The sequence below is a fragment of the Notechis scutatus genome, chromosome 5 (genome assembly GCF_049901735.1).
Source record: "Notechis scutatus isolate UNSWTSFEM ecotype Mainland chromosome 5, rNotScu1.2, whole genome shotgun sequence".
In the NCBI taxonomy this organism is placed as follows: domain Eukaryota; kingdom Metazoa; phylum Chordata; class Lepidosauria; order Squamata; family Elapidae; genus Notechis; species Notechis scutatus.
Window position 1 is genome coordinate 69,437,099 of NC_142013.1, and position 26,028 is coordinate 69,463,126.

At 38.3% G+C, this 26,028-nt stretch overlaps 1 protein-coding gene across 17 annotated transcripts in view; it reads left to right on the forward strand.

Annotated features, from left to right (window-relative positions):
- Nucleotides 1-10,726: 10,726 nt before the first annotated feature.
- MAP7D2 (MAP7 domain containing 2) overlaps nt 10,727-26,028 on the forward strand; it is a 77,626-nt gene continuing 62,324 nt past the window's right edge. For 7 of the 17 annotated variants that reach the window (XM_087966932.1, XM_087966933.1, XM_087966934.1 and 4 more), the window contains exons 1-3: nt 10,727-10,923; nt 24,152-24,229; nt 25,597-25,760. In XM_087966932.1, the coding sequence (XP_087823058.1) occupies nt 10,872-10,923; nt 24,152-24,229; nt 25,597-25,760 (294 nt within the window). In that variant the 5' untranslated portion in view covers nt 10,727-10,871. Of the gene's footprint in view, nt 10,924-24,151; nt 24,230-25,596; nt 25,761-26,028 lie in introns of those variants that run through there. The other 10 variants (XM_087966941.1, XM_087966942.1, XM_087966944.1 and 7 more) reach the window with 5 other exon arrangements.

Genomic DNA, 26,028 nt, shown 5'->3' on the forward strand with positions numbered 1-26,028 from the left:
TTTGATGGCTAATAACACCACCTTTTTTAGACTAGTACCATAAAATTATATATCAGTGGAAAGATAATTTAATCAAAAATGTAATGCAACAAAGTTTGTTCAGTTATCTGTATTCTATGAAAAGTTATAGCCAAATAACCAAAAAAAGGAAGCACAACTTGCTTAGGTTGATATCGGGTAACTTTCCTTCATCTGATTGTAGCCAATAAGAATGAGTGTTTAGAGAGCCAATCAGGTGACATTTTGTTTTGGCAATGAGCCAATCAGATCACAGTAAGAGTGTTACATGATCGCTATCAAGTTGGTTGGGGGTTTTTGTGTTCTTTCATTTAGTGAGCTTGTAAAATGTAATAAAATTAAAATAATGGTGCAAAGAGTTGACTGGTCACCCAGAAAGTGATGTAAATAATAATATTAAGTGAACAGTTATAAAGAAATTAGAAGAAAAATTGGTGGAGACGTAACCAAAGGTGGCATTTCTAAATTTTTGAAGAGATATAAGGAGACTCAATCACTACAAAACCACGCTGGTAAATGCAGGAAAAGGCACACAACAGCAAGTGATGATAGAAGAATTAAGAGACTGTGCCTATGTGACAGAAGAAAATCATCTGGGTGTATACAAAGAACAATGGGACAGTGTTATTTGGAGTGATGAGACCAAGAACTCCCTGTTTGATAGTGATGGCATAAAAATTCACTTTTCCCAAAAGGTTTCCACAATTTTGGCCACTACTGTATGTTTGAACAGCTATTCTATTTGGTAGTGATCGTATTTACATTATTTGGGGGGGCAAATTTAAGGCATTCATTAACAGACATGTCAGATAACCCATTAAAATACTTTGCCCTTATAAAATTAAATACTTCTGTGTGTGTGTGTGTGTGTGTGTAGCTTCAACTGGAAAGATTAGGGAGAGTTTGGCTTAGCAGATTCACTCTTTCCTTCCTGAAAATTGCTGTAGAGATTTGGGAGTGATGTGCTCAGATGGTGGGGGAGGGAGCCTGTATCTACCATAATAACAAAAATTGATGCTATTTGTGGAAGGTCAAGCTTAGATTCAATTCAGTTAAATATTTTTGCATCACAATAAAATTCTTTAGAAAGATTTCATTTTAATTTTAGATTGAGCCTATTATGAGGTACAATTTGATAAACAATTTTGCATGCTCCTTATCAGAATATGTAAATATGACATTCTGAAAACTTTAAACTGAATATGATAAAAAAGTGAATTGTTTCACGTTTGAGTAGAAGTAAAAACTTAAACTTTCAGCAAAGATTGATAAGTCATATTTATACATTCTGAATTGATTGTCCTTACTATTGTATTCTGTATTTTCTGACTAATATATTGACTATAACAGTTTACATATGAAAAAGATGTTCAGAAACATAGTGTTTTTTTAACAGATATTATAGTTATTCAGAAATCTGAATTCTCAATATCACATGCGTTTTGTTGCATTTGATTGCAACTGCATTATAGATTGTTCACAAATCATGCTGAGCTGTACAATTTAACATTGCTTATCTTGCTGTATGAACACAGAGAAATATAATCATGGGTCAACAAGCAATGGCTTTGTATGCTAGACAAATACAATCTTGTATCACTATTCAGTTAGCCATGAAAAGTTGAATTCTCAAGTTGAGGGCTCTTGACAAGTACTGAAGTTCCTACACTGCTTGCCATATATGCTACTGAATCATCAAATTTGCTATCATGCGACTTCCATGTTGATAAGGATTTTATCATGTTGCAAATGTGCGAGGAAAAGGTTTTTTTTTAAACCCACAAAGCCAGTCTTTTCTGTTGAACCCTGTATATGTATCATATCAATTAGCTTTTTGATCTTTAAATAATATATAAGAGTTTGGGATGAGAATCTATTTGGAGCTTATGACCAATAAAATTACAAATATTTACTTTTTCTTGACTAAACACATACACTCTTCAGAAACAAAACCAGAAATGCTTAGATGGAAGAAAGTTGTAGATACGAAAATACTTAAAGTCTTACCCACTGGTAATGTTTTTATTAATGCCAAAATTACAGTTGCATCGAATGATTTGATTTATATATAAATTTATTTTTAACAGCATTTATATGTGGTTCAATTCTGTTTGCTCTGACTAGGTCTAAATACTTAAAAACTCAGACATGGGAATTTACTTTGGAATAGCAGTAAAAAGGCAGACACTTTACAGTTTTGTATCTTAAAGACATGCTTATCCAACTATTCTAAGGACTTTGGGTCAGGTGGGATGTTTATTTTCACAACAACTTGAGTGATACATGAGAGAATATGGTTTGTTAAGCTCTCCCAGTGAACTGCAATCCACTTTGATTAGATTACCAGTGTTTCTCAGAATATATTTTTCAGACATAAATTGCATAATGTTAAGTTCATTAATCTAAAGGTTTTCTGAAGCTGATGCTGCTAAATCTCTGATGAATGAATATGAAACTTTCTCAGTATGTAAGATATAGATTTTGTTCATGTATTAATAGTATTCTTGCCCTTTGATATAAATTCTTTTCTTAAAAACTGATACCATGTAATAATATACTGTGCTGATCAATTGTATTTGAAAAATATGTTCTTAAAGGTTGTTTATGATGGCTTAATTAAACAGGCATGTAACTCGGTTACATTCAGCAGAATTGACTGAAACCAGGTAACATTTAGTATATATTGTTCTTTGTGACATTTCAGTTCCTAATCCCATTGAAAAATAGTCCTAACAGTAGTGTTTTCTATTATATTTGGTTATCTTTTTCATTGGTCTAATCAATGAAGTAAGGATTCGTACACCAGCTACTTCAGTCTATAATTCTAATCCCAGATCAGTACACAACTGATTTTTGTTAATGTATTATATAAATAATTGAAAAGCAGGCCAGATTTTAATTGGTATATTGTAGTAGGTATAAATGTATTCAGTCTAATTGTTTGGGGATGAGAAGATCAAACAATAGTATTTATAGTAAGGAACTTTTTTATACATTTGGGAATTTAAACTTTTGTTGCCTTAGTTTTTTCAGAGAATAAAGAGTTTTTATGTTTCCAGATGCCCATCTACCTTAGTTTCTGCTCCTCTTCACATCTTGTAAATTCAATGAGGGCAGTTTAAGGTGGAATTTTATGCAGCCTTTTTACAATTATGAATGAATTGTCACCACAGGTAGCATCAAAGAGCTGATCTCCAACACAAACAAAAATGTGCTTGGACAATACTAATATTGAATAAATAATTCAGCTCAGCGCTACAGGCTAAGCTAGAAGAGGGAAATGGGATCTTGGATGAAGGCAATGGCAAGGCACATAGGCAAAAAAATATAGGTTTAGGCAACACCTATATTGTTGCCAAAAATAGCCTCTTTGAAACTATCTACATGGTTACTACTAGTTAAGCTTTGCTTTTTGAATAGATTGCCAAACTAAACCTGAAACAACATTCCCACTTGTAAAAACTGTACTACGTAGACTTAGAATATATTCTACTAAGATAATAAATTGCATTCAATTGCATTGATTGAAAGTAAATCAATATATAAGAATAAGTACAATTATAACAGTTTGGTGATAATTGATTTAAATCAATACTTATATAAAAGTCTAGTGTAAGCTTTAATTCTAGTTAGGGTCACTATCTAATTAGAAAAATATTCCTGATTAAAGTGAAATTGAACTGTCGTGTTGAATGCTACCTGTTGCACACGAATGCTATTCAATGGTAATATTTCAACTGGACAAATTGATAATGGATGTTTCAAGCAATATTCCCAGTATCTTAAAATGAATCATTCTTCATAAACAGGAAATAATCTGTACATATTGCTGAAATGGAACATGAATTCAAGTTAGGAATTCAAAATTCTAAGATTCTGTTTAGTGCTTGCATTATTTAAATTTCTTGATTAAAATTTTAGTTCTAGTTCAATAATTAGAAAATCTGATTTTTGTTTCAAACCAATTTTGTTTCTTTAAGGTATGGTATGTATGTTTTCAGGTTTGCAAAGCTCATTTATGGGTCTGCTTTTGCATTGCTGTAGAATGTAGATGTTGATACTCCCATATAATTATCACATCCATTTATTACATTTTTGCCTTTGAATGTTCCTGTTTGGAAAATGAAACAATCTTGGAATTAAATTCCATTGAAATAAACTTTATTTCATGTAAATATGAGGATTATTTTTCTTATAAAAATGACAGTATATAAGTGGAATGCATATGTGATCTACAAAGACTTTGTCAGTTAAATAGATTTATGTAACTATAAAGCTACAAAATCTTCAGTTTGCTATCAACTTTGAACAAATCTATTCTTGTTTTTTTGTAATCCCTTTCAATTTTCAAAAATGTTTATTTTACTCATATGTTAAATGTTAAAAAAAACCCTAGGGGAGTGGTTCCAAAACCTGGGTACCCAAAATTAGGTAAAAGTGGTTTTTCTCCGAGTAAGGATACACAAATGCATTACCAAATCATAACAGGGACATTTACATTGACTTAAAGTTTTTACTTGCATTGGATAAAAAGGACTTTCGGATCAGCAGTTTTGGAAAATGAAGAAAGAAATTTGGGGAACTTGCCCTAATCGCTATCATAAAATTACTGCCAACATGTTAAATATATTTGTCCTGCAAAAATTAAAGGTCTGTGGAACATCTGATACAGATGTGAGGAACAAATGCTTAGCATAATGCTGAGAACATGTCTTTATGCATGTGATTTCCCCCATGTCATTCTTGGACAATAAAGTCATAGGCTTTAATATTTGTGTAGAAAATTGCCTTTTGACAATTGTTAGCTACTAGATTTTTCAGAGAAATGCCTTTTGCTCTTTGTCAGTCAAGGAAAATGGAGGGGATTGCAGATTCAGCAGGATTACTGAACTGTGCTGCTTAAATGACAGATTCAAGGGTGGGATTCTACCGGCTCTAGACAACCGGTAGCTCTGAAGAGCAGCAGACACAGAACTGGTTCTGTGTCTGCTGCTGTTTTGGCTCACCCGCCCGCCTGGGCTCTTAACCTGTCCTTTATTTCCTGCTTTTTCAACCGCAGCTGCTTTGCGCGGCACAGCTGTGGTTGAAAAAGCAGGAAAAAAGCTTTTCCAACCGCTGCGCACCCGCACACAGTGCTGCTCAGCTGTCCAGGCAGCTCAGCAGGTTGTAAATTGCACTTGTGCAACGCACGCGACACAGAGCAACAGAACCAGTAGTTATACTGGTCGGATCCCATCCCTGGAGAGATTTATATATTTTATAATAAAACCTACATATGGAGATAATAGAAAACTCTAACCGAAAGCAAATTAAACTTAAGTTGTACATATAACATTCTTACATTTTCTTTTATGCAATAACAATGTGCAATACCTTCACCTTTTGCTTTCATTTTCCAGCCATTAGCTAACAATATCTGCTGTGAACTTGTGGACATCTTAACAAATCTTTTCTTATCTTTCGTTATGCAGTGCGATGCTCCACTATCTACAACCCATAAATTATTATTCACAGTTTCGTTGCTATACATGGCTAACTCAAAGCATTTTTCATTCTTTTGATGCCTTTTAGCAATCTGGCTGGCGTTGTGGCGTTTTCCTTTCTTGCAGAATCTAGCCAATGTCCTTTTCCTCCACAATTAAAACATTTTCTAATCGTATAGGCTGTCGTAGATTCTTTATCTTCTTGTGGTTCCCTTCTGAGTTGATCCCTTTCAAGCCTTCTCCTGGCTTCTTCAATTAATCTGCCAGTAATGTCAGTTAATGTGAGGTTATCTTTTGGCAGTACTTCCAGTGAAGTTACATAGTCATCATAGCTCTCATCTAACAAAGACAAAATTATATAAACCTGATGCAGTTCTGTGAAGATAAGTTCTTTTTCATGCAGTTCCTGAAAAATTCTCTTCATAGTGTTTATATGAGTCAACATGTCTCCATTCTTTTGAAGATGTGTTCTGAACAGTTTCCGTGTAAGATTTATATGTGCTCCTACACTGTCTCGAACATAAATCTTCTTTAAATTCTCCCAACATTTCGCAGCTGTTTCTTCTCCACGAATATGGACAAGCTGCTGGTCACAGAGTGTCAGTCCTATTATACAGAGAGCTTGCTCATTCTTTAGTTTATATTCTTGTATTTTCTGGGCATCATCCTCATCTTCCGGATCCCATGCATCTACCTCTGGTGGGTTTTGTATTATACTCCACAAACCTTCTCTGCGTAGAAGTAGGCTGCATTTCATAGACCATGAAACATAGTTTGTTCCATCCAGTTTGGATATTAGAGACAAACTTGGTAAATTGACTTGTGCCACCTTTTTCTGGATATTAAACTATAATTAATAAAACACAGCTGTCTGTTTACAGTATTGTGTAACTACACAAACTCTCACTTTATATAAGCCTGTTATATCCTGGTTAGTCTGACTGTGCAGCTGGGCCCATAACCAGTGTTAGGGATATACACCCTAGCAGAACGTGCACGGCAGGCAGGCAGGCAGGCAAATATGTGAGATAAACGTTCTTGTAGCTTACACTCAGTAAAACAGATACAATGTGCTAGTTAAATAGTTTATTCCAGTCAAACAGTCCATATATCATACACTATTTCAGTCCGTCCAGGGATTATTCAGTTGCAAAGTCCAGTGTTGAAAAAGAGGTCAGTAAACTTACAAATATCAGTCCAGTAATATATCTCTTCGCAGTAGAGATATGAAGAAGTAAAAACTCCTTTCTTCCTTCAGCAACAGCAGAGAACATGCAGTTAACAATTCATCATCATCAGCAAGCAATCCAGTAAGCCAGCAATCAATCAAGTTCTCTTGCTCCCTCTTATGGCGATTTTACAACCTCACCCAAAAATTACATGCTTTGCAGTTAAAGTGACACACACTTAAACTCATTATCATAGTTTATATATATTATTTTACCCAAACTACGTTAGGTAACCTATGTTATTCCTAACAATTACTTACATTTGATAAATGTGACAGAGATGACTAATATTGTTAGCATGAATTGGATCAATATGAATTATACTTAGCATTAACTTTGTTTACATATATAAAGAAATGTTCAGATTGAACAAGAAAGGCATAGATGAAGATAGAGATAAAGATGAGAAGTTAGGTTTTTTTAAAGTTAATGTATGCTTAAACAATATAATGAGGATTAAATTCGACAAATGTGATAGAGATAACTAATATTATGATGAACTGGATTAACATGAATGATACCCAGAACCAACTCTGTTCACACACAATATGTATGCATATGGGGGGAAAAATAAAAAATATATCTTAAAAAAAGTCTATCCACTTGGCTCATTCTTTATCCTTCCACCTTTTGCAACATTACAGACATCTCAATACACTTTTGGATTGATAAACAGTGCATCTTGGAAAGCAATGGGAATATGTAAGCATACTATGACATACCCATCACTGCTCATGTTGCCATATTTTGGACCAGTTGTAGGTGATCTACAAAGACAGCTCCAGTATAGTAATCCAATCATTAAGCGACTGAGCTTTGGGTGATTGAAAAGCCAAGAATATTGCAACTGGTGCACCAGATCAATGTGTTAAAAGGCCTCTTGGGCATATCTGTCACCTCTGATTAAACAGTAGCCAGGGGTGGGATTCTACCGGTTCGGACCGGTTTGATAGAACCAATTGTTATGATTCTCTGTAGTTTGGAGAACCGGTAAATCGGGCCTCTGGCTGGCCTTGCCCCTGTCCGCCCATTTCTCCGCTCCCTGCCCAGTCAGTCCCTATCGCACATGTGCAACATTGTACGCATGTGCAACACGCCTGCAGTCTGCTTTTGTCCACCCACCAGGCCAGCCATTGCTGCCTGCCTTTCGCTGTGGCCCTGCCTGATCTGATGATCTCCCTGGGTGAGTGAGGTTCTGCAAGTGTTCCCCCTTGGGGGGGAACCCTATACCATTTCAGAGAAATGGCTGTCCAGTCTTTTCTTATAAACCTTCAGTGTTGGAGCACCAAGAACTTTTGGTTGCAAGCAATTCCACTGGTTAATTGTTCTCACTGTCAGAAAGTTTCTCCTTAGTCTTAGTTTGCTTCTCTCTTTGTTCAGTTTCCATCCATTGCTTCTTTGCTTTCTGGTGCTTTGGAAAATACATTGTCCCCCCTTCTTTCTGGCAGCCTCTTAAAAGCCTCTTGCCTATCACACTCTTGAGCAAAGCATGTGAGCCACTTCCTGCTTTCAGTGGTCCATGAAAGTACATCTATGGTACATAGATCAGTGGTGGCTAACCTTTTTGGGCTCCTGTGCCAAAAAACGTGCCAGCACCCAGAAGGCAATGCACACACACACCCTTGCCCCTTGCGTATGCATGTGCAATCCCCCCTCCCCCTGCCATCCCCTTACCTGCACTGCACCTCCCAGCTGATTTTCGGCCCGTCTGAGGCCTTTTTTGGCCTCCCAGAGGGAGGGAAGCCTCTGCAATCTTTGTAGGCCGAAAAATGGGCCCATTTCATCACTTCTGGTATTTCCGGAAATAATAATTGGTCAGGAAAGCATGTTTTTCAAAAAAGCAGGTGACCAAAGAGCAGACTCCAAATATAAGGTGTAGGGAGACACATTGTCACAGAAAAATGTGGATGGCATAGGAATTAGAAAAGCAGTTAAAAACAAACTGGACTGGGTAACAAACTCCAGTTGCAAGGAAATCCTTTTTTCAGGGTCAATTTCTTAAGGCAATGAAATTGGGCATGTGATATAATTCTTTGCACTGGCAGATTCAAGAGTTTTCTGAATCAGGATATGTTGACCCCTAATTTTGCTTCACTGACACTCATTGAGAGGACTGGAAGACTTCTGATTTGGTGGCAGAGAGGACAACAGAGAGGATCCTTGAGGCTACAAAGACTCAACTTTAGGCAGCTTTAGTCTATCAGAATTTTGCCTATAACTAGTCAAGGCAAGGTAATCTTCTTCTTAGCAGCATTTCTTTCCTTTCTCTCATTCAGCCTTTTTCTAACCCCAACTTTTCATTGCACTTTCTAGTTTGCATTTTTTTTCCTATAGCCAGAAGGATTTCTTTCCTTGCTTGGGCAGTTTCCTTGGCTGCCTTTTCTGGGCTGAGTCTCCTTTTCTTTCTTCCTCTGGGGTTTCCTTTGCATCCTCTTGCTGTGACTTTTGCTCAAGAAGCCCTTGCAATTTGCATTGTTGTTCCACAGTCAGCTTTTCTTGACTTGCTTCTCAACTCACTTTTTCTCTTCTTTCTGAGACTATTTAGAAAATCGTATCCCTATCCCCACCCCCTTTCTGGTTTATATTCCCCGGAGAGGTAATTAAACATGTCCTTCTTTTTAACATTCTACTTGTCACAGCAAAAGGACTGGTGGCTTGGCTGAGGTTTCTGGAGTCCTATGTTGACTTGGATTCTGCCTCTCTTTTTCTTTCGCTCTGTCTGTCTCTCTGTATTTAGTGGTCCCAATCTGCTTTTTTCAACCCAACCCCATTTTTTCCCCTTGAGGTCTTTATGACTATATTCTGAACTTGCAACCTCATCCTTGAAGCTGTTTGTCATATATTGAGCTCATTATCTTCCTCCCCAGCTTTTACACACATAATTCAACTAAAGTCAACTTGCCACACTTGCTTTCTGTTTCCCTGCTCATCAATGGAGTTGACTTCTTCTAACTCTTTTCTTATTTCAAATCGACTAGCACTGACTCCCCCCCTCCTGCCCCATTTTGGCTGGCAGAGGGCTATCAAAACTATAAACAAAAAACAAAAGGAGAAATGTTTCTCCTTTTGCATTTGAGCATGCAAGAAGGGACAAGAAAGGAGAAAGGGAAAGACAAAGAATGAAAGATGGGAAGAGCAAGGAAGAACAAAATAAGGAAAGAGGGGAATAAATTAGAAGGGAGGGAGGGTATAATGTGAGGGAAGTCCTGCCTTAGCACTTGGCCACCACAGATGCCCCCCCAAGTTCTATGTCATGCCCACTATGGCCCTCCGAGGTCAAACACAACCCAGATGCGGGCCTCAAATGAAATTGAGTTGGACACCCCTGCTTTAGGATAACAATCTTGCTGTCCTCTTTTCCACTGTATCCCCTCTATTTTTCCTCGTATCTCAAAATAAAAGCTTATAAAGTAGGACTGGGACAAACGCTTTTGGGGCCTGTCCGAATAAGCTTCGCCACAATGATCCGAGGGAAGAGCATATGGTGCGTTTGCACTTTGGTTCGGAAAAATACAAACATTTGGGAGAAAATGTCCTGCCCGAACTCGTTGCCCGCCCGCGTGGGTTAGTTTTAATTGTCCGGTTAATTGAAAGGAGCGCTTAGCGTAAATCTGGAAACTCAGCCAAGCCCCGAAGCAACCCTTGGCGTTTTGCTCTCTGCGTCCCAGGAATAACGAAAGGCTGCTTTCGGGACCAAGGGCAACCGTCGCGAATCCTTTTTGGCACGCAGTCGCAAGCAGCTTGCCGAACAGTCGCTGATGCCCGGGGCAAAAAAAGAAAGAAAGAAAGCGAACACGAGCAGGTTGCCACACGTTAAACCAAAAGTTAGCGAGAGTCGCGGAGAGAAGGAATGTACACCTGGAAAGCGTTAGAAGCTAAGCAGCCGCTCAAGCTCTCTAGTTGTCAGCAATTGCGCTCTCTATATCTGGCGCTCATATCCCTCTCCCGCCTCTCCAATTCTTTAACGACGCGTCAGGTGTCGTGCGGCAGCCGAGTGCGCCTGTGCGGTGGCGGCCGCGCAGCAGCAGCAGCAGCAGCAGCAAGAGTAATACTATTATCCTCGGTTAGGGTGCTTTAAGCGCGGTACCAGGCGACTGGGGAGAAAAGTAAGCAGTAGCATCTAGGGCGCCGGAGGGTGAAGATGGCGGAGCCGGGAACACCTCGAACGTCTCCCTTGTATTCGCGGGCTTCAGGTAGGGGCACAGGACTAGATGACATGATCCTCTGTGGGTGTGGTTTGTAAGCGAAGGCACCGACTTTGTGGGGAAGCCTGCTGCCTGGCTGGGACTTCCCTGTCTTCCCCGCTGGCTCTCCGGGTTCCCTCGGAGCAGGTGTCCTTTCGTTCTTGGTGCCCAAATTGTAGCCGCAACCCGGTGTTCCTGTTGTTCGGTTCCAGACCAGCGCCCATAAAGACCCGCTCTGTAGTAGCGAGATTGGTTTGCGAGGGGGTGGGTGTGTGCAGTGGCATTTGGCAGGCGGGTTCGTTGGAAATGGCTACGTGGGAAGCAAACAGTCTAGGGAAGGTTAGGGAATGGAAGGTTGGATGTACAACATTGATGAGTGGAGGCCTTGCGGGAAGTGGAGGTGAGGACCGAAGAAGCAGAGGGCTATTTTATTCCTAGTCTTCGGAGATATTAACTAGCCTAGGAAAAGGTGGAGCAGTGAGAAGTAGGATGAACAATCGATATTCGGGCGGTAGGGCGTTTTCGTCCAGACAGCAGTCCGTTTTTTAATTCTCCAGCCAAAGGCTTAGAAAATGCTAGGAAGCGATTTCTTTGGCAGAAGGGAAGGTGAAATACATCCTTGTCGCTAGAAATGATAAAGAGATTTTTTAAATTCCTTGCGTGTCTTAACTACACTTGGCTGAATAAAGTCTTTTATTCTATTCTAAACTGTAATGGTTTGCTTTCCTCTGTGCCTCTGCCGCCAGGTTTTATTCGACATTGATTGACATGGGTAGGAGCAGGAAACTAGCATCTTTAGAGAGGTTGAGGTTAAATGGGTGAATACACACTGGAAAGATGAATATTTGAGTTTTAAATAAATTATTTTAAATAGTTTCTACGTGTTCTTTTCTTTCTTTAAACCTGTTGGATTGGTCTATACAGCCAGATTTTGTTCCACATTCACTGGCATGGGAAGGAACAGGAAACTGTAGTATCTTTAGGGAGCTTAAGATTAAGTGGCTGAATACATACTGGCAAGATGAATATTTTAATTTTAAGACTTCGTTTTAAATAGTTTCATGTGTTCTATTCTGACTCTAAACCTGTTGGATTGGAGTTGCAAAGCACTTCCATACAGAAGAGACATTACTCAATCATAGAATATGCTGCCAAGTACTTGAGATGGTGCTCTTAATTAAGGGAAGGACTACTAAATTTCAGCATTGTTCTGATCTTTTTTATGAAGGTGTGCAAAAAAAATATGAGGCAGAGATTATTTCCTACCTCCTCCAAGGTAGTAAGGCACATTTTTTATTTAGCTGGTAATTCTGCAAAAGAAAATACAGTAATAGAGATCTGCTTGCATCTAACCAGTGGCTTGATTCACACATTGGACTATTACAATATGGTCTGTTTAAGTTTTGGCTTAATATGATACAGTATTGGTAACAATTATACCTTGTCCAACAGACTCTGATTAAAGAAACAGTTTAGAATGATATACAAATGAATATATTCTAAGTTACAATTTTATCTAAATTGTGGTATTATAGTTTATAGAAAGATATACAGTAGTAGGTTGCAGTAGTAGCCAGGCTGTTTTTTACTAGATAAATAATATATGATCAAATAGAAACTTTTTGAGGTTGAATTTAATCCCAGCTATAATGAATTGAGCAGTGGTGGGATTCAAATATTGTTGCCATTGGTTTGGTGGGTGTGGCTTGGTGGGTGCGCTTTGCATGCATGCACACACTTTGCGTGCATGTGCATGCCAAATGTGCACTTTGTGCAGGCGCAGAGGCGTTTGCATAGGCACAGAGGCATTCTAATTCACCTCCTTCAAGTCTGCACAATCCCGGTCACTTCAACAGCTGCCGTGCGGCACTCTTCTATGCCGCACAAAGCAGCTGCGCTTCAAATTCAGCGGATAAAGGTGAGTATGGGAGCCCGGGCAGGCGGGTGGGCCCAACAGCAGAGCCAGCAGAGCAGTGAAGAGAACCGGTTTGGTCTCCTCTGCTCATCACTCCCACCGGCTCTCCAGAACTGGGCAGAACCGGTTGAATACCACCACTGGAACTGAGTTAGTTAAACATGAGTCTTAATGCCCTTAAATGTGTTTTAAATGTTTATATTTGAAATTAATCATTGAGTAAAACTTGGTACTTGGCTTTAAATCCTGTATGAATTTTCCTGACCTTATGACATCATACTTTGGATGCACTATGTAGACACATGTTTTTATTTATCTACAACATTAATGTACTAAGTAAGTCAGAACTTATTATTCTGTTACAATTAGAAAGGAGCCCAAGCAAATTGCCAGGGAAAGTCTTTTTCTTCTATATGTCCAGAGGAAGAACAAACATGTATTTGTCTGGTTTTGGTTTGCTACTGTTTGAGATCCAGAAGTTGTGGCAAAAAATAAACTTTTATTTTGATAGGATAGAATGTGTAATTGCCAAATTATTGATTTTTTTAAATTGGACATATATACATACATAATATACATTCAATTTCATTGAAAGCCACAATGAGTACACCATGCCTCTGTGCATGGCTTTCATTGACTACGAAAAGGCTTTTGACTCAGTATTTCAGCAAGCAATAATTAATGCATTGCTCAGTCAAGGCTCAGACATTGCTTACATATACTTACTACAATCAATGTATGAAAAAATAATGGTGACAATTTGTCCTAATTATATTAAAGTGAAAATCAACATAGAATGAGGTGTATGACAAGGTGACACAATATCACCTATCCTTTTCTTAGCCTGCCTTGAAAAGGTATTTCGCAAACTAGACTGGGCAAAAGATGGAGTAAAAATCAATGGCACCTGTTTAAATCACTTAAGATTTGCAGAAGATTGTGTTCTCTTCTCACAAGTCTCAGAAGATCTTCAAAGACACATACAAGAGCTGCACAAAGCAGGAGAACTATTTGGCTTAAAAATAAACCTGAAAAAGAGCTAGGTTATGTTCAATAAATCCATTCAAGAAAGAAAAAAATTGTATCTGGAGAAGTAGCCATAGTAAACTATTACATATACCACGGCCAACAGATCACAATGGCAATGGTACAATAAAAGAAATCAAACGTGTTAAATGTGATTGCCAGGCAGCTAAGCATAATTTTCAAGAACAACTCCCCCCTATCCCTGAAGAGAATTGTTTTGATCAGTGTGTGCTACCTGCTCTAACATATGCCAAAACATGGACACTAACCTCACAATTGATATAAAAGCTACGAGTGGCACAAAGAGCCATGGAAAGATACATACTCAGCATTACAAGGCAAGATAGAAAGACCTGCACATGGATTAGAGCAGTGATCCCCAACCTTTTTTATGCCGCGGCCCGGTACCGGCATCAGCTGGGCGCCGCAGCCCGGTACCGGCATCAGCTGGGCGCCGCCATCTTTTTTTGATGAAAAAGTGCTTCCGGTGACCTCACCGGAAGCACTTTTTCATCAAAAAGATGGCGCCAGCGCTCGGTGAGCTTTTCCGGGTAGAAATGGCTTTCTACCCGGAAAAGCTCACCAGAAGCGCTGGTGCCGCCATCTTTTTGATGAAACGTGCTTCCGGTGAGCTTTCTACCCGGAAAAGCTCACCGGAAGCACTTTTTCATCAAAAAGGATGGCGGCGCCAGCAAGCCAGCGGCCCGGTAGGACTTGTTCCGCGGACCGGTACCGGTCCGCGGACCGGTGGTTGGGGACCCCTGGATTAGAGAACAAATGAAAGTATACAATATGATCAAGAGAGTAAAATTTAATTGAAATGGAAATGGCCTGGTCACTTAGCAAGAAGAACTGGTGACAGGTGGACCAAGACATTTGGAATGGATCCCACTTGATAAAAAGCATCCACGAAAGAAACCTAAAACAAGAGAGATTGATGACATCAGCAAGTATTGTGGGCCCAATTGGCAAAAGAAAACTCAGGGCGGTATTGGTTGGAAACATGCAGAAGTGGATAGACAATGGCTAAAATTATGATAATGATGACATACATGCACACATTATTCCCACACATTTAGGATAAGCACTATGCTAAGCAAAAGTAAGAAACAGTAACCTAAAGAAACAAGAAATATAGCTAAATCTAGTGAACATCAGATAAATCTTTATAAATCATCCTGTTTTCATCATATCTAAACTGCTTTATATATTGTCTTTTGCTATTTAAACTTCTCATCTCTGAATATTTTATCAATTTCACCCAACTACTATTTTCTTGGTCTTCTCCTTCCTCTTAGCCCATTCACTCTTCTTATGTCTGTGTAATGGTTTGATTCTTTTGCATTTTTTTGTATACCGATTCATCTCAAATATTAGTTGATAATCAGCACTCAGTTCTTGATCTTGTCACTTCTGCATGCCCTTTACAGATCTCTTAGGAATGGGGTGAAGTCAACAGTTGACAGTCTAAGGTTAAAGTTTTTGGGGTTTGGGGAAGAAACCACAGAGTCAAGTAGTGTATTCCAGGCATTGATCACTCTGTTGCTGAAGTCGTATTTCCAGCAATTGAGTTGGTATGGTTTACCTTGAGTTTGTATCTATTGTGTGCTCATGTATTGCTGTGGTTGAAGCTGAAGTAGTCATTGATGGGTAGGACATTGCAATAGATAATTTTATGTACTACACTTAGGTCGGACTGAAGGTGGCGTAGTTCTAAGTTGTCTAAGCCTAAAATTCAAAGTCTGGTGGCATAAGGTATTCTGTTGCGAGTAGAGGAGTAGAGGACTCTTCTCGTGAAATATTTCTGGACTCTCTCGATTGTATTAATGTCCGATATGTAATGTGGGTCCCAGACAATGAAGGTATAGATTAGGTAACTAGCATTAGTGAAACTCATCTCATATGCAACAATCTATTCTAAACTAATTGTAAGCTCAATATTATTCAGTGTTGGCATACGTTGCCTGTATGCCCAGAAGCATAATCAAAGCACATCTTTGACTGGAAAGTATATTTTTATCCCACACATTCTCATATTGTAGTTGTGTAGATTATCTTACAGTATCTAGAATTTAGATATTGAATCTAGAGATATTGAATCTAGAGATTATATTGCAAGACAACATTCTATTATATCTTACCAAGTTGGTGGTCCATGCGGTGTACTGAAATTAATTATAAAAATTATAAAATTAAAGCATGGTCTTGGTCTTAGTGGACATTTGAAATCAGGACATCTGTCGTCTGATTCATTCTGCACCGGTTCTGCATGACTGCTGGTAAATCAATGCTCTAGAGCAGTGGTAGTCAACCTGGTCCTTACCGCCCACTAGTGGGCGTTCCAGCTTTCATGGTGGGCGGTAGGGGTTTTGTCCCCTACTTTATAAATCACCATTACTGTGGAACCGGTGGGCGGTATAAAATTTTTACTACTAACAGAGATACAAAAGTGGGTGGTAGGTATAAAAAGGTTGACTACCCCTGCTCTAGAGCACCAAAGCAAAGAATTAGATTTTGTTTAACTTTCAGTAAGTATTAAATATAATTTTGTCTGAGACTTTAAAAGTGTAGTTAGTTTATGGAAGTAAATAGGAAGACAAAATGTTGATTATTTTGAAATAGTAGCTTTGTAGGAATGATGTGCATTGCTTTGTTCAAAAATTATACAGCTATCTGTTTATTTGACATATGCCATTTTAAAAAGTGTCAGAATTTATAGGGAATCCAAATGATAGTTTTTTGACTCACAGAGTGATGCCATGTCATAAATAACCTGTGTAATTTTCTTCACTGCTCAGTGCAACCATATATCATCACAGAATTGTTTTTGAGAGTCTCACATTTAAACATTTCTTTAGTAGATGTAAGTAATCAACTTTTTCTTTAGGACTACGCACATTTTATTGAAAAGAATACATGCAGACTATCTATCTATACATACACACACACATGCACACACACACACACAAACACACATACATACCTATCATCTACTCCATGTTTTTATCAATGTTACGATCCTATATGTATATTTACTGAGGATTAGGCCTTTTTCTACTTATAGTTTAGTTATGAACAAACATGCATTAGGTTAGGCTGTAAAATTATAGCATGGTCTTGGGCTAAGTGGACATTTGAAATCAGGGCATCTGTTGTCTGATTCATTCTGCACCAGTTCTGCATGACTGCTGGTAAATCAATCTCATGTGCTTGGTTGCTCCTGATTCTTGGTCAATATTCATTTGTTTCTAAGTCCTCCAACTTATTTATTTATTAAATTTGCATGTTGCCCATCTCTTCAATAAAGTGACTCTGGGTGGCTTACAAATGATAAAAAGATAAATATAAAAAATAAAATTAAGAAGAGTTACGTAAGAACTAAGACAAAGGGGATGGATCCATCTCCAGCAAGGAACATCCCATTGAGGACAGGAAACTTGGATGAAACTGTGGCAGTATAGAGTATTAATTCCAAATAATTCAAGCAAGCTTATACACTAATAGAAAATCCCAGATAAAAATTGCTTTACATCTGATAAAGAAACACAATAACCACAAAAGGAGACATGAGAACACTGAATGGTATGAATACATTATAGCAAGAAAACAGTAATTTTGATATGTAGATTGAGCCAAAGTCCTGACGTGAAGAGATAAGGAGTCAGAACAGTATTTATCCTTGGATACTTTCATGATTTATTAAATTGCCAAAAAAGGTTCTTTCGAGCTAAGAAAAAATATTAGAGATATATTCAAGGAAATTGAAATGGAAAGTCTAAATTTTGGAAGCATGCTTCCAAAAGACATCGATCACATTACTTTTCAATTGTAATAACACTTGTTATTTATGTATGGTATCCTGGTAGATTTCAAGTTTTTCAAGCTTATTTATCTTCCTCATACTCACATAATGAAAAAGGCATTTCAACACTGTTTAGCAAAATGCTGTGTTGACAGATTTTCAGCTTGAAAGTCACTGATTTTGAAATCTTGTTGGATTTTTTTTAAGAAAAAGACAATACAATGCATTGATGTTTTTTCTCCCAAAATAAAACTTGCTTGCATACTTCATTTATTTTCAATAAATGTCTTCCATTGAATTCCAAAGCAACAGTGTGGTTTGATAATCAAATCCAATCATCAGCATTTATTATCATGGCAAGATATGAACTACCTGTTTTACTGCATATACCCAAATAAAAAGTGAATTCAAACTTGCTGGTGAAAAAAAACAATTTTCTCTGTTCTGATTAAAACAATACCAAAATGTGATTTTAATATAATGAAAGACAGATAACCAATGAATAATGCTTGAATTAGACATTATTCAAAATAAAACATTTTAAGAAGTAAGTTTCTATGTCATATTAAACAATAAAGAGAGAAAGTTTAATTCTAACCTTGGCTCTTAGTTCATACGGTGAAATTTGTTTTAACACACACATTGGAAGGTGAGATATATTTTATTATTGTCCATTATATTGGAGCATTTTGCATAACATACCATTTGCATATTTATGCATAATACTGTTTGGAGACATTCAACTGCATATTGAAGGGTTGGGGACAAAACAGTGACATGAGATGGTCACTCATGTCAGAGTATCTTTGTGCAAGAGAAGGAAGCAGAATGTTACAGTTGCTTGTGAAATAAAGAAAGATTGAGTTTATGCCCGTGATGGCAAACCTATGGCATGCGTACCACAAGTGGCATGCAGAGCCATTTGTGCTGGCACGCGAGCCACAGGCAAACTTACCTCACTGCACATGTGCGCGCCTCACAGCTGATTTTTTTTCCGGTTGGTTTGAGGCCTTTTTTGGCCTCCCAGAGGCTTGGGAAAAGCCTCTGCAAGGCTTTTCAGGCCGAATTATAGGCCTGTTTCATCACCTCCTGTAATACTGGAAGTGTGAAACAGGCTTATAATCGGCCTGAAAAGTCTTGTAGCTTTTTTCAAGCCTCTGGGAGGCTCAAACCAGCCAAAAAATCAGCTGTGAGGCACAGTGCAGGTAAGGGGATGGCAGGGGGATTGCACATGCATGCGCAGGGGGAGGGGTGCGCGCATTGCATTCTAGGTGCTGATACGCGAGTGCATGCACGCTGGTGCGCACGCAATCTTTGGCACAGGAGCCCAAAAAGGTTAGCCACCACTTGTCTATATTATTTATGTAACATGGCCCAAAATAAATCCAGTGAATATTTAGAAAGAGTTGAAAAAAAAAAATCCCGCTTAAAGCCCCGGAGAAAGGCTGTGAGAGAAAGTATCTAATATGAGACAAGATGGCAATGATCCAACTCCGTGTAAGACCTTTTTCTGTTTTTCTGTTAAGCAGCCCTCAATCTATGACCATAATTTATTTATTTTTATTTATTTGGTTTGTCAATTGCTTACAAGATAATAGGTATAAGTAAAAACATAGTTATGAATACATGGATACATATGAGAAAAATAAAATGCACGCCCCCTACAGACCTCTTAGGAAAGGGGTGAGGTCAATAGTAGACAGTCTAAGGTTAAAGTTTTTGGAGTTTGGGGAAGATTAATAATAATGAATAATAATAATAATTGAGCACAAATTTCTGTTTGCTAAGCAAAACAGCTCTTAAGTGAGTTTTGCTCCATTTTGCAACCTTTCTTACTTCATTTCTTAAGTGAATCACTGCAGTTGTTAAATTTATTACACAATTCTAAAGTAAGTTTGGCTTCCTCATTGACTTTACTTGCCAGAAGTTTGCAAGAGTCCAGGACACTGCAACCATCATGAGTTAGTTGCCAAGCATCCATATTTTGATGACTTGACTATGGGGATCCGTAAGGGTCATAAATGATGTCATTTTTTTCAATGCCATTGTGACTTCTAATGATTACTAAAGAAATGGTTGTAAGTTGAGGACTATCTGCACTCCATAAAGATGGGAAATTTTAATATATTTGGCATGGCTAAAATACAAACTTTAAAAAATCTTTTTAATAGCAGATTGAAGTTATTAATGTCTATCTTTAGAAGCTTTTATCCTTACTCTTAGCCTCACACACTCATATGGTTGTTTTTGTGGAGGAAATAGGAGGAAGAAGGTATCTTTAATCAACTTGAGTTGATATATATATTTGTGTGTGTGTGTGTAGTGTACATATGTGTGTGTGTGTGTGTAAGTGTTGTGGCTCTGAGGTTTGAGCCTGCTTTATTAGAGGACGAAGTCTCGGACAGTGGGGAAGAGGAGGTTTTGGAAATGCCTCCTCCCAGGACCTTCCTCTTCGGCAATGCCTTCCTCCCTGATTGTGCCTCAGGTGTTGGCAGATAACCGGGAGGGAAGACCTGAGGCTAATCAGGAAAAGGAGGAGGGCGTATCAGAGTCTCTGACTGAGAATCCAGCAGAGGAATGCTGGCTTGATGCGAGGCAGCGGCGTAGGCAAAGTGCGAGCTGCAACGCAGAAAGAAGGGACGAATCAGAGACTGAGATGAGGGACTGACATGCCCCACAGGGAATAAAAGTGGGTGTGTTCGCTCTAGGAACTTGTTCGGGACAATGTGTTACTTATGGAGAGAACCTTCGGAGTATCCTGTGTGTGGTGACAGCTTGTATGATTTGTATTCCTCTTATCTGGTCGGACTTGGCAGACAGTGTGTGTGAGACTGCCAAGAACTTTATCAGCTCAAAGGAGTTAACTCCATAATTACTGGACTTGCTTGCTTGTTTGTATTTAGTTGGAAATTTGGACTTCTCACCTCGTTTGTACAGGTGAGACATAACATATATGTATATATGTATATATGTGTATGTATAGGTATATATAGGTATATGAATTTAAAAATGGATAAAAATCTAATGCCATTAATAATGCCATTAAAAACCTGCCAAAAGTCAAAATTCAGTTTTCTGAGACACTTTGAACCTGCAAATGTAAAAAATGGAGATGAATGATAGCTAAGTAAGGTTCCTAGAGAAGTCTTTGTGACTAGAACAGAATGGATATCTTAGATCAGGGATCCCCAACCTGTGGGCTGGCCATGGCCTATTCACAACCAGGCCATATGAGTGGCCAGCCAGCCAGCTAGCACAAGCAGTGGATGCCAGTGTTCGCAGCCCCACTTGCGCAAGTGGTGGGCACCAGCATTTGCAGCCCCATTCATGCGTATGGCAGGCGTGCGCACTTGCTGCTCATACAAATGAAGCACATGCACACACCTGCCCAGAGGTTCAATTCAAATTTTTAAACAACTGGTCTGTGGGCATGGCTTGGTGAGCGTGGCTTCATGGCCATGTGACTGGGTGGGTGTGGCCATGTGACTGGGTGGGTGTGGCCATGTGACTGGGTGGGTGTGGCTATGTGTACTGGGTGGGTGTGGCCATGTGACTGGCAAACCAAATACAAGTGGTCCTCAATGGCCGGTTGCTTAACACGTGTTTTAATTTACAACTGACCTCCCCAGAGCTACTTGACCTTTTTTTTGGAGTTTTGACAGCCATGCACACACACACACACACACACAACATCCCACACAGTCACATGACTGAGGTTCTCTATTTTTTTCAGCTTTATCTTAACTTCACAGAATAGAACCTTTTCTTCTCGGGAGTCTATCAAGTCTCCTTTCCTGAGGAAGTTCTCAGCTTTATTTATATCCATTTAAAAAAAAGTCCTGTTATTCTGTTAGACGTAAATTGGTCTGAAGCAAATCTTCCCTGATTAAATTTTCCCTTACTGAGATAGCTATCATATCTTTTTTTTCTTGAAGAATTCTCAGCCTTGTAATATCCATAAAGCAAGAGTCCCAATCTTGACCTCTTGAAAATTGTGAATTTACTTGATTCACTTGTTTCAGTTGCACTGGGAGGGTTGTACACATACGAGAACAACTGGTCAGATTTATATTCTGAAGTTACAGTTAGGTTATCTGCATTATCCGATATTTATAAAGTTGACACAGTAGGTTGATACTTTTCTACATTTTCTACACCTGGTTGTGTTTCTTGTTATTTGTAATGTCTTCTATAGGATTAATATATTTTGGCTGATTCACAAAATGACAATCTTCTCCAATGACTGGTCAAGAATATCTTTAATAACTTGATATCAGCTCAGAATTAGGCATCCTCGTAGCTCCCTCTAGTGGCCAGAGACTGTTATTTATTTATTCATTTAATTATTTCTTTCTTTTTTCAGCCAATTGGCAGATTTATTTATTTATTTATTTGATTTGATTTGATTTGTCAATTGCTTACAAAATAATAGGTATAAGAATAAACATGAGTATGAATACAGGAAATAGGTATGAATAAATGGAGACAATAGGACAGGGACAGTAGCCATGATTGTGCACTTATGCACGCCCCTTACAGACCTTAGGAATTGGGTGAGGTAAATAGTGGATAGTTTAAAGGTAAAGGAGTGGGGGTTTGAGGATGTAACATTGGCCACTATGTTGCTGAAGTCATACTTTCTGCCATCAAGTTTGGAGCAGTTTACATTGAGTTTGCATCTGTTGTGTGTTCTTGTATTGTTGCGCTTGAAGCTGAAGTAGTCATTGACTGATAGGACATTGTAGCAGATAATTTTGTGTACTACGCTTAAGTCCAACCTTAAGCGGCATAGTTCTAGATTGTCCAAGCCCAAAATTTCAAGCCTGGTGGTGTAGGGTATTCTGTTGCGAGCAGAGGAGTGTAGTACTCTTCAAGTGAAATACTTCTGGACTTGCTCAATTATATTAATGTCCAATATACAGTGCGGATTCCAGACAGATGAGCTGTATTCGAGTATTGGTCTAGCAAAAGTTTTGTATGCCCTAGTTAGCAATTCAGTATTACCAGAGGAGAAGCTTCATAAGATCAGATTTACAACTCTTAAAGCCTTTTTTGCAATGCTATTACAGTGAGCTCTGGCGCTTAGGTTATTTGATATGAGTTCTCCAAGATCCTTGACAGAGTGAGGATCATGAACGTGGTCATATCCACCTAGCTTGTACTTGGTGTATAGATTTTTTTTACCAATGTGTAGGACAGAACATTAATTGGTCGAGATTTGGAATTGCCAATTGTTTGACTATTCAGACACACAATCAAGGTCACTTTGAAGGATTGTCCTTTGTAGCATTGTCGGATTTCAATCATCCCACAACAAAACAATACAGAACAACTAATTATTTTAAAAGTAGTAGATTAAAGCCACAACGTTTATCCTTATATTTCAAACAAAAGAATATTCAGGTTTTTTAACTGCCTCTAGCCATCCTCTCCCTGTTGTTTTATAGTAAAGAAGAAGTCTCAAAAATGGCATTCTAAACTTCAAAGAGGATGGTAAGCTGTAATGAAAAAGAGCATCTTTAGCTTGTAAACGTAATAGTCTCATAAATTAAGAAAAGAAGGGACAGTTTCTTGTCCGTTTGAAAAATAGATTCCAAAATGGCGTTTTATCCAACAACAACATGGCTTTGATCCCGCCTCCCAGCTTCAGCTCACCAGTAATCTTGGAAGCTCAGCTTCTAAAACTGCTTGCAGGCTGTTGCTTATTATGGGAGGATCATGAGGAATGATTCTGGGGCTTTCCTTAACCTCAGAGAGTCAAGCAGACAAAAGGAAGCCTGTTCCTTCTGTTGTTGAGTTTGAAAAATGCAGTCCAGAGATAGGAGATTCTCTGGGCGTGTCAGTTGCTGGCCACGTCATCGGAAGTCTGAACTGAATGTAAATCTAATAGAATTAGATTTGGTGAGCCCACTGGTGGGAAATAATGAGAATTTTAGATCAACTGCAACCCTTTTAATCATTCTGACCCTATATTACCCTTTTATGCCATTCACAGTCTACTTAGTTCCCCTTAAATGCTGCTAAAACTTTATGCCTGATGGAATTTAACAGTCCTTATGACATAAAGACAATGTATGATACTGAGTTAAAACAAATAATAAAAGAAACGATATGTGAAATATATTAAACTGTTTATAGTATCTGATTTTAGTGAAATACTTTATTAATATTAATAAAGGAGAATATAGCTCAGGGTTGAAATCAGGGTCCTTGGTGCTCTCTGAGCTTGCTTGTTTTCTTGCAGATGTTGCATTACCCTAATTAGGTAACATCAGTGCTTGTAAGGATCCTTCATTTATTAATGTTGATTAATCTTACAAAATGTAAATTGAAGTAAAATTATAATAAAATTGTCAAGACAAAATAATAAATTACTTTGCTATAGCTGATTTTTCCTCTTTCTTTCTTTCTTTCTTTCTTTCTTTCTTTCTTTCTTTCTTTCTTTCTTTCTTTCTTTCTTTCTTTCTTTCTTTCTTTCTTTCTTTCACTGTTAGCTGTGGATGGATTTCTGAAGACAGATGAAAGGCAAAGACTAGCCAGGGAAAGAAGAGAAGAAAGAGAAAAATATTTTGGTAAGTTTTATTTTCTTATTCAATAAACAAGAACAATCTACTCTTGAGTATGCAGCCTTGAGTCTTTTGACTACTAACTATACTTAAGAAATATGTATAGTTAATGTATAGATGGAGAAATGGAGGTTCCATCTTGGATTCATTAGGACGCATGTTCCTGCTGTCCTCATCTAGGATCAGAGACATTTACTACTCTTCTAGCCAGTATCCCCAGTCTTCTGCGTAGCTACTATACATTTTGATTTTTCAGTCTACCAATGCTTTGGTATTATTAAAGCAACAAGAGCCCCTTGAATATGATCACCAACATTTGGGAATCAAGCAAGCAACAGGGATGTTAAACTGGATTTCTTCGAGGGCCGGATCAGCATTGTAGTTCTCCTCTGAGGGGTGCGGGCCAAAATGGGGCATGCGGGCCATTTTGGGATGGTTTGTGGCCGTTTTTGGCCTGTTATTTGGGCTGTTCTGGACCTGTTTTTTGGCCATTTTTGACCCATTTTCCAACTGTTTTTGCCCTATTTTTTCCAGCCCATTTCCAGCCCACTTTGGCCCATTTTTGGCCTGTTTGGGGCCCATTTTCTGACCCATTTTCACCCCATTTTGGGCCTATTTTCTGGACATTTTTGGCCTGTTTTGGCCCATTTTCGGCCTGTTTTGGGCCCAATTTTTGGCCCGATTTTGGCCGGCAGAGTGCTACAGGAGGCCATGGAGGGTGAAAACGAAGCGCATGGGGGCCAGACACGGCCTGTTTTAGCCACCAGAGGCACCGCAGGCCAGTCCCTTGATATATCCTGGCTGGCCCCATGGTCCGGATTTAAGCACCCTGTGAGCTGGATCTGGCCCACAGGCCTTGAGTTTGACACCCCTGATATAGAAGAATAAGGGATGTGTAGATCTAGTTCTACTCTGTCAACTATTATGCGCTCAGAGTAAACTTCTCTCCACTTTCTAAGTTATGCATATGAAAGGTTTACTTACGCTCTTATATTATATCCAGATTTCCTGGGTTGTATCTAATTTCCTAGGAAAAAATATTAATTTTTTCTACATAAATGTTTAATCATCTGATACAAACATATATTAGATTGAATGTTTTCAAGAAAATAAAATGCCAGTGAGTGTTATTTTGTATGTTCTTTATTTGATAACTAATAATAGTTAATATTTAACTGTAAAAGACCTATAATGAAATACCGCAATGCATAGGGTTCCTGTTCAAGAAAGTTAACCTTTTTTGATAACTCGACTCTGGACATAATTGGTATTGTTCTGACTACTTAAGGACTGGTAGTCTACAATTTAGATAAAAGTTGGAATATGTGGGGTCAAGTTTTATTTGAGATTTTAAAAAAATATTTTATTATAAGCTGTCAGGGAACAGCAAATCTTAGAAAAAGAAAGAAGAGCAACGCTTCAGTATGAGAAACAAATAGAAGAAAGATGGAAGAAGTTGGAGGAGCAGAGACTGAGGGAGGAGCAAAAGAGGGCAGCTGTGGAAGAAAAAAGAAGACAGAAGCTTAGAGAAGAAGAGGTAGGCAGTTGTATGCAGCATTATTATTACCATATTTGCTGGAATGTTGGTTTGGAGAAAATATTTGAATATGATTTTTTTAAAATATATTTTTAAATTCATGATCACCTAGTGCTTAGAATGTTTTCTTTGTTTGATAAAATATAGCTGTCTGCTCAGCATACAATTTAGGATAATATCCTTATCAGTAAAAAAGTGATAAAAGAAAAACATAAAAACATAAGGATCTGAAGAGCAGGAAAAAATGCAGTCAACAGGAGAGCATTCT